The sequence below is a fragment of the Pan paniscus genome, chromosome 7 (assembly GCF_029289425.2).
Source record: "Pan paniscus chromosome 7, NHGRI_mPanPan1-v2.0_pri, whole genome shotgun sequence".
Taxonomy (NCBI): domain Eukaryota; kingdom Metazoa; phylum Chordata; class Mammalia; order Primates; family Hominidae; genus Pan; species Pan paniscus.
In genome coordinates this window covers 21,818,553-21,828,263 of record NC_073256.2, presented here as the reverse complement: position 1 = coordinate 21,828,263, position 9,711 = coordinate 21,818,553, and the positions used below count along the sequence as shown (strand labels likewise).

The following is a 9,711-nucleotide window of genomic DNA, read 5'->3' as shown; positions in this document are numbered from 1 at the left end:
TCAAGCAGGAGTTTGAGCTTCAGACTCAAATGGAAATGAAGGCCCAAATCATACCACCAATCTCCCCATCCACTGCTCTGTCTTTTCACTCTGCCTCATTTTCTCTGGATCCACTCTCAAAGAGCTCCCGTGTGCTGGGCAAATAATCAGTGTCAGCTTAAAGTTCACGCAGTCACAACATCATTCCTCCTCAGGAGAAACCAGCATCATCTGTCCCAAAGAACTGGGGTTTTATTGAACGTGTCCAGGTCACACATTTGCCTTTTAAGCCATTGGGTTACAGGAGATTCACTGAAACAACTTCAAGAGGGAAATGGGTTGTTAGCAAAGGCGGGATGCATGGAACAGAAAGCACAGCGGCCCACACTGGGATGTCCACATTAAAAGCACCCTCCAGCCAGGTCTACTAAGACCTGGATTTCACACCCATAAAGTTGTCTTCACACCCAGAAAACACACAAGCACAAATGCTCCACTACACTTTGCGAGACGCACTCTCCTCTGTTGCCTTAAAGCCGCTGAGAATCTGATTCTGCCTGGAAAATACAGCTTCAGAGGGGATAAGGGATGAGGCCGGGAAAGCACTTCACCAGGAAAAGGGTAGCCTTCTTGTTGCTGCAGGGTGCTGAGGCAGCTCAGGGGTCCAAGCACCCCACTGAGACACTGCATGGATGGGGAAGCCCATGCAGATCCCAAGGAGGACAGAGTGGGTGCCAACCTCCAGTGCATTTCCCCTAGCTCACCCAGGGTTTCACCTTTCCTGCCTTTGTCTTCAGGGAAGTTGAGGCCAACGGCTCTCCCTATTGCAACGTTCTGACTCCTATTTCACCAGTCTTCAATAAGCGCTTCCTTCACATTTCTGCGACGTCTTGGTGAATTTTTTCTTGTACAATAAATGAAATAGGTTTCTTTTGCCATTTCTTTTCTGATTTTCTAAACTCAGCTTACAAGCAAAACCAGAAGGAAAGGGATCTGAAAAGTACTCATTCCATTTTATGAATATCTGAATTTTTTCCTTTTTCACTAAGAAACAAACAACTCATGAAGAACCTAAGGGAAAGAGCCCACTCTCACATTTCCTCTCAGTCACCCTCCCAACCTCTCAGTGCTGGAACCTCCTGGCTGACAGCGACCCCCACTTTTGTTCCAGCCCTCCACCCCATGCTCCTGCCACCACCTGGAATTCCTGCATCTCTGAATATCAAGTATGAAGGTCCCTGTTGCTGACTCACCCGCTGTACTTCCAGCCTCTCCGGTAGCCGTCCCTCCTTCCCTGCTGATCAGCATCGATAAGGCTGTTCTCCCACAGAAATGTGCCTGGGAATCACCCGGGAGTCTGTTCCCCAGGCTGCACCAGGAACACCTGTCATCTACCCTCGTTTCCTGTTCTTATGAACTGTACTGTCTTTAACTCAGATTCTCTGACCTAGGTAATGTTTTTATATAATTTTCAGGCATATTAGCTGAGTTTTGCATTCAAATTTAAGAAACCACAACAAGCTGAGTTAACAATTTGACTGCCACACCTGATACTTAAGAAAGAATTCTGGCTTCATAAAATCCCTGATTGAAGGACCCAAAGCATAAGAGTCCTTGTTGTCTTTACCTTTTATCACCCCCATTTTTCTCTTGATAACTTGGGCTCGCTCCCCAAGTGACAGCCACATGAATTGTGGTTATCTCCCCACAGCCTCCGTTGCTGATCTCCGGGAGAAAACCCCTATTGATTTCTCCATTGTTTCAGTCAACTCCCGAGTCCCATGCCCTCCTCTGAGTCTGTCACTCAGTGGAGAGATTCAGACTCCACCTGGATCCACTACCCCTCCTCCACACAGGAAAAATTCAAGCTAAGAATGGATGAGACAGGGTTCCTCAGTCACTCCATAGAGTCCACAGTTTCATCCCCCACCATGATGGGCTCTTTGTGACACTTTGGGAAGAAGTTGAGAAAATTCCTTCCTATTTTATCAACATTTCAGACAAGTTGAGATTTACACACACAAAATATGTACAAATCCAATTCCTCAGCAATACTGTGAAAATGCCCTCTGTTCATCTAGGGCTGTGTGAAAAGACACCACAAAACTTAGGGAATTAAAACAGCACGATCAGGTTGTCATTCACACATTTGCAGTTGGGACATAGCCCCCTCCATGGGCAACAGAGGAGAGGTTCTGCTGGGAGCTGAAAACCTCAGGGCCACGACGCTTGCGCACAGGTAGCAGGAGTGCTGGGCTGGCTCAGTGGGAGCTCTGACAGGCTGGGGGATGAGACACTGTGATGCACTGAGGCCAGGTCATGCCAGCTCATGAGAGAAAAGATAGGTGTGACACTTTTTATCCCACTCATAGCTAGGAGGATTTGAACCAGAGAGATTTACAAACACTGCATATCAGAGTTTTGTTTTTCCTAGAAAGCTGGTTGCTCTGGGTTCTCTAGCTCTTCCTTGCAGGTGGGTTCAGTTCCTTTTTTTGCAATGCTTAGACTTCCTCCAAGCATTGTAGCTGGGCTTCAAAGGCACCAGCACTCTTAGTATATGTGGGATGCTGGGGGAAAGAAAATCATACACCAAGTGACTTATAAACAACAAAAATACATTTCTCAGTGTTCTGGAGGCTGAGATGTCCAAATCAAGGTGCCAACAGATTGGGTGTCTGGTGAGGACCAGCTTTTTGGTTCATAGATGGTACCTTGTCACTGCTTCCTCACCTGAGGGAATGAATGAAGGAGCTCTCTGGGGCTTCTTCCTCAGGGGCACTAATGCAACTCATGAGGACTCCATCCTCCTGAACATATCACTTCCCAGAAAGCCCCACCTTTTCATGCTATCACCAGGGGAGGGATTTCAACATAGGAATTTCAGAGGGACAAAAACATTCAGGCCGCAGCACCATCCAATACACAGGAAGTGAAAGATACCAACATCTTATGACCTTAGCCCAACAAACGGCATGGTGCTAAGTCAGGTGTGTTCAACTGGTCAAGATGTCACCCAATCTAGATTCAACAGGAGACATTTTCACCTCCATTTTTATGTGAAAAGAGTCAGGGATTTAGGGCTATATGTTAAAACAGCTCAAGGAAGTTATTTCCTTATGGTTTATTGTAAAATAATCCTGCTGCAATCCTCAACACCAGACACACAGACAGCTTGTGAGAGGCGGCTGGGAAAGGCAGACAAAGGGCAGGGACTTGGAGCTCCTACCTGTCCCAGCTGGATCTGCAGGCCCGGGAGTGACTGTGTAGCACAGGCAGCACCAGGACCCTCCCTGCAGGACAGTGGACAAAGGGCTGAGGGGAGGGACAGGGCGATGCACTCTGAGGAGCTGGGAGGTGGAGGGTCCTCCTCAGAGCTCACGTCTGCGTAGCCCCCGCTGTGCCCCATGGTAACACGCATGCTGTGTTCCATGACTACCCTTTCCTACCGGGTCAAAACCATAACCCCAGGGCCCCACCCAAGGTCCACACACACTGTCTGCTGGGGCCACCAGACACCATAAACGTGTGTGAGAATATACGTGCTGCTCCTGGAAGCTTCTCTCCTCTCACACCTACAACCCCACCCACAGCTTCTCCAGAATGTTTCCCCCAGCCTGATGATGGCAAGGTTTTTATTCAGTCTAGACTCGCTTCAATATTCCCTGAAATTCAAATGTGTGTGTCTGAAAAAAAAACTTCAGCTGCATCTACATATAGTGTCTACATGTGGACACTGATTGTCTACACTGGCTGCAATCAGTGGAAAAAATCAGGCTGGGGTTGGGGACTATGGATCAACATGGAAGTGAAAGTACTGTAAAAATCTGTAGACATAACACCTTTTTTGTTTAAACTACAAAATTCTGCCAAGGTTCTGATCCAGCCAAAAGAGAAAAGTGAAAAGGACCACAGGGAAGAATCTCTCTGTTCTAATTTGAGTTTTGGAGTTTGAGAATCACCTGCGGAAGGATGGCGACAATGCCTAGGTGTGACCTCAGTACAGACTGAGACCCTGCTGGGGCTCTGGGCTGCCGAGTCCTGACCGCAGTCTATGGAGGAGGCAAGGATGGGAGCATGGCCATGAGGCAGACACAGAGCAACGTCCCAGCAGATGGTTCCCAGTCCTGCAGCCAAGAATGGGAGGGAAGGAGAGCACAAGACTGGGTTGAGGCAGAGAAGGCCACCCCTCCAGGGACAGGAGCCACCAGTGACTCTGAGCCAGCTGGAGTGTCTCTGTTCTCCCTGAGCTCCCCAAATCGCTCTGGGTGCTGCATGTAAAGCCACCACCTGGGCCAGGCCACACATCTGTGGCAGGGTTGCTGCACCCGCTCTCCCTCTTCCTGGACAGTGGCCAGGTTTCTGCAGGACACACTCATGGCCCCTCCAGCACTGTTAAAGATTCTGGGCATCAATTTGTCGTCAGTGGGCTGACAAAGTCCCCTTGCAGTTAAAAACCAAATCCTCACCACTAGTGGCCCAGCCACGTTGCAGCAGGCCCTCCATGTACTGGGACATCATGTCTTTGGAGACAGCTATACCCCACTTGTCCATTCTGCTGAGGCCCACAAATGCCATCACCCAGAAGCCCTTCACATCCATTGGGGCCACAGCAGGATACAGTGTGTTGCTGGTCCAGCAGGTGATCTCTCCAGGCCATGCCCGGGTCCCGGGTTCTGAGTTTCATGGGGAGGCCCTCACTACCACCCATCACAACTCTCAGAGCCTCTGGACAAAGCACACCTGTCCTAGCTATGAGCTTCTGCACATGTAGTCTTCCAGGGACTGTAGCTCCTTATGCCCTGCGTGGAGCAGGTGTTCTCTTTTTGTGGCCCTTCTTCACTTTCTCCTTTAGAACCACACCTATCATTGATTCAGATGGAGGCTCACACCTCAGGACATCACAACACGAGGGTGGGTTAAGGGACTCTCATTTAGTCCATCATCCCCAAGCCACCAGCCTCCTCAAGCAGCACGGTGACCTCCTAAAGTCATGGTTATTAATGTCTCTGGATGTGCTATGGACACCCAAGGCACCAAGGTCCTTCCAAGAGCCGTCACGTTTTTAACTCTCAACCCCATGGCCACCACCGCCTCATCACAATTGGGCTAGACCCACTTTGGTGCCTATCTTGGTGATCACAGAAGAGTTAGCTTCTTTTTTCCCTTACAGATAACATCATTTACATGTTCTCCAACAATGAGACCTCCCCATATCATCGCAGGACATCCACCATCTCAACATCAAACATGTACTGAACAATGGACTGTGGATGGATAGTAAACTACGATCTTCTGAGGATGACACCCCAGGCCCACTGGCACCCAGCAGGACCACGAGGCTTTTGCTAGACCACACCTCTCCATTTCACATGCAGCTTCTGGCAAAAGCTCCCTTTTTTACCGGTTTTAAAGGTTAACTAATATTTCCCACTTACTTCTCCTGGCAGGAAGTAAGGATTATTGCTCCAGAACCCACCGAGGGTGCAGTCAGAGGCAGTAAACGAGAAGAAGAAGTCTTCAAACTAGAGACACCAACTACGTCAGGCAAAGACCATATGGAAGTGCCATCACCAAACGTGGCCATGGAGGAGAAAGGCTCCAAGGAAAAGTGGGTGCCAGCCAACCCCATCATCAGTGTCAATATAGCAGCACTGGGAAGAAAGCCCTGAGTGACAAGATGTCAGTGTTCTCTATGATTGGCCTTGCTTGGTATCTTATGTACAAATGGCTTGTGGGGTAGCTGTTTAACCCAGGCCTGGCAGCCTAGAGGGCTGCTGGAACAGGACAGCCCTAGTCAGAATTTGTACCCCAGACTGGAAAACTGGGGAATTCCCTGTAAGCCCTGTTAGAGGGGCTGCACCCCAGATACAACCTGACCTGTGTCCAAGGTGGGCAACTCAACCCTTAGATATGGAATGGGTCCCATGGCACCAATGCTTAAACACCAGCAGCCCTCACAACCACAGATCGTGTTTTAAGGATGAGGAGGTAGTTCTCTGGATGCACAGGCTTCAATCCAAATGGGCTCATGACGCCGCAGCACACACCCAGACTGCAGCCTGAAGAGTTGGAGCATTGCATTCACAGAAAGCATCCAGACATGATCATGGGCTCAGGGATACACCTGTTCTCCGATGGGTACGAGTTAAGGATGGAAACTCCTATGCCTCCCAGAAAGCACCACTCAAGCTTTTGCTGAATGCTTCTCTGAAGACCCACAAGGCCTGAGAGGCTGTGCAACACCAGCAGTAAAGTGAATGCCCAAACTCCCACCTCCTTTCTTGGGTGGCCATCTGGAAAGGCCACCCCCACCCTGATGGCCAATGCCTCAGACCAGTTCCTGGCCCAGATGATCCTAGACAATTGTTTAACCTTAAACTGTTCATTGGCCAAGCAAACAGGTGCTAGTCACCTCTGGGGAACCACATGCCGCGTGTACATCCAGTACTCAGGAGAACCCAAAAATGTCTGTTCCACATAGCAACAGAAGCCCAGGTAGCACTCAGTCTCACCTGGGTGTTCTCCAACATCCCAGCTCAGCCAAATGGCTTTCATTGGTTTTTATGGTTAGACCCCAGGTCCTCGGGACACTGCTTTAGAAACACATTCCAAATCCTCCTCTGTGTGCAGGTGGCATTCCTATCCCAGTCTCTTTGCAGGGCATATACTATGATATGCAGCCAGGCTGTCCCAGAGGCTTTAACTATTCCCTTGGTGCAAGTAGTTCAGCTTAGCCACAGCCAATGCATCACAGGGTCAACTCTGTTAGGAACCATTGAGAATCCATAGTTGGTTGCTGCCTGGGCCTAGCCAGGGCTGACCAAGGTAGATGAGAGGTTCCTCTGTGGAGTTCTACTTTAACCTCACCTTCCCACCCAATTTCTCAACTGTCCTTGCCACCACAATTATTTAATGGACCCAACAGAAAGTAACCCCGGAAATTAGGACACCTCATCCCAAAAGACCTTTAAATAGGGGAAGTCCACTTGTGCACGGCTGCTCCTTGCTATAGAAGACCTGGGACAGAGGACTGCTGTCTGCCCTCTCTGGTCACCCTGCCTAGCTAGAGGATCTGTAAGTACTACAAAACTTAAACTTTACACTGACTTTTCATCATTGAAGCTATGCCTCCAATCTGACCTCTGACTGTGGGGCCACCCCAGAGGGACCCAGCGGGTGAAGCCCTGCTAGGAACGTCTGTCCAGACCTCTGGTGACTGCTGGGGACAATGGCTTCCAGCTAAGTTAATAGAGAAACTCAAGCAGTTTCCTTCTAAACACACATGTCACATGTCCTAGTTGACATGTCCAGTAGAGACTATCACAGGTCTTTGGAACATTCTTTTGAGAGAAACCTATTTAGGTCCTTGGTCTGTTTTTCAATCAGGTTGTTTGATTTTTGCTATTGAGTTGTTTGAATTCCTTATGTATTCAGATATTTGCCCCTTCTGCCACGTAGGTTTTGCAAATATTTTCTCTCATTTTCTGGGTTATCATTTCACTCGGTTGATTGTTTCCTTTGCTGTGCAGATGCTTTAGCGTTAAATGAAGCCACACTTGTCTATTTTCCCTTTCATTGCCTGTGCCTTTGGTGTCATAGCCAAGAAATCATTACCTACATCAATGTCAAAAGCTTTATCCTTCTCTACACTTCTAGTAGTTTATGGTTTCAGTTGTTACATTTAGGTTTTCAATTCATTCTGAGTTGATGTTTCTACATGGTGTGAGATAAAGATTTAAATACATACATATATAAAATCATGAGGTAGTGTACACTATAAATATACAATTGTTAATTGTTACTCAAGTCTAAATAGAGGTGGAAATAATAAACTTTCTTTTTTTTACTTAAACAACTCTATGTCACTGAGCTGATTTCACCTTTAGCCTGATAAAATCATTGTCCTCTCCACCCTGATTCCTACAGGAGACTACTCACCCCATAACCTCAAAAACCTCTTCATGAGGATGGTAAGTCACCTGAATCCTGAAGTGAATTACTCTCTATTCCATTGGAACTCATATAGGACACCAGAATCTAGACCTCCAGAGAACAGCAGGACCCATCTTCAGAAAATAAGAAGCATTTGTTCCCTGAGCCTGTTGAATCAAAGTGCAATTTCTATTCTTTTTGGAATGTTAAAAAGTAAATAATAATATTTAAGCAGGTTAACCCACGAGTAACATAGCAGGGTCTTTCTTGTCATTATTAGCTCCAACCTAGCACAGACATTAAAGGTACAGACGTATACTAGCCTGAAACTGGGAGAAGAGGAGCATTCGAGCAACCTTGAGACCAATGGGCCTCTCTTATAAAATGCACACCTCCTCTCACTGAGATTGAGGAAGGTTTCTTGTCTCTGAGCCTTCTCCCAGTAGAGCTATACATCCAGGCTGGCTCCTCCCTCCCCACACAGCTGCTCCTGCTCTCCCTCCCCCAGGTGACCCCAGCCATGAGGACCCTCGCCATCCTTGCTGCCATTCTCCTGGTGGCCCTGCAGGCCCAGGCTGAGCCACTCCAGGCAAGAGCTGATGAGGTTGCTGCAGCCCCGGAGCAGATTCCAGCGGACAACCCAGAAGTGGTTGTTTCCCTTGCATGGGACGAAAGCTTGGCTCCAAAGCATCCAGGTGAGAGAGGCAGGCATGCAGAGCTGCTAAGTCTAGAGGGAAGGACGGGACATAGGTTCCAGAGTTGGGTCTCAGCAGTCTATGTCACTGAGGTGGCTTCACTTAGAATCTCTGGGCATTGATTTTCTCATCTATAAATTGAACAGAGAGCCAAATAAACCTGAGAAATTGTATTTCTCCAAAGACTTGATTCCAAGAAAAGTCTGTGAAATTCACTAAGTTTAAGATATGAAGAGACAGACTAGTTATTTCTGGATCTAAACAAGTAGACTTAATTGTAAAGAGAACATTTTACTCTATCTACAGAAGAGCTTTTAAAAACTGCAGCCAAGCCTGAGGTTATGTTCAGGTGTGTGTGTGATGGGGCAGGAACGCAAAAATGAGAGCAAAGGAGAATGAGTCTCAAATTCTGTGTGACAAGCACTGCTCTGCGTGTTTATTCCTATTGACTGAGGTTGTTCGTGCTACCGGCTGCAATGCAGCCAGCATCACCTGTCAGCTAGCATGTGACTTCCCCAAGATTCTTTTTCTTACCCACTGCTAACCCCATACTCAATTTCTCATGCTCTCCCTGTCCCAGGCTCAAGGAAAAACGTGGCCTGCTATTGCAGAATACCAGCGTGCCTTGCAGGAGAACGTCGCTATGGAACCTGCATCTACCAGGGAAGACTCTGGGCATTCTGCTGCTGAGCTTGCAGAAAAAGAAAAATGAGCTCAAAATTTGCTTTGAGAGCTACAGGGAATTGCTATTACTCCTGGACCTTCTGCTCAATTTCCTTTCCTCATCCCAAATAAATGCCTTGTTACAACATTTCCGTGTTTACACCTCTTTAATGTGTGATATGTGTCTGTGTCAAGACACTTGGGATACACGTACCAAAATGCAAAATCAAATTTTTGAACAATATAAAATTCCAAATTCTAGGAATTTCAAGCAGGAGTTTGGGCTTCAGATCCAAATTGAAAAGAAGGCCCATATGACACCACTGATTTCCCCACCCACTGCTCTGCCTTTTCACCCTGCCTCATTTTCTCTGGATCCACTCTCAAAGAGCTCCCGTGTGCTGAGCAAACAATCGGTGTCAGCTTAAATTTCATGCAGTCA

General features: G+C 47.7%; 1 protein-coding gene across 1 annotated transcript; it reads left to right on the top strand.

Moving 5' to 3' along the window:
* The first annotated feature begins 6,979 nt into the window (after positions 1–6,979).
* LOC129395849 (neutrophil defensin 1) lies at positions 6,980–9,415 on the top strand. The gene is made up of 3 exons (XM_055107268.2): positions 6,980–7,053; positions 8,420–8,606; positions 9,187–9,415. The coding sequence occupies exons 2-3, from the start codon at positions 8,432–8,434 to the stop codon at positions 9,294–9,296; spliced, it is 285 nt and encodes a 94-aa protein (XP_054963243.1). The 5' UTR covers positions 6,980–7,053; positions 8,420–8,431; the 3' UTR covers positions 9,297–9,415.
* The last annotated feature ends 296 nt before the right edge of the window (positions 9,416–9,711 follow it).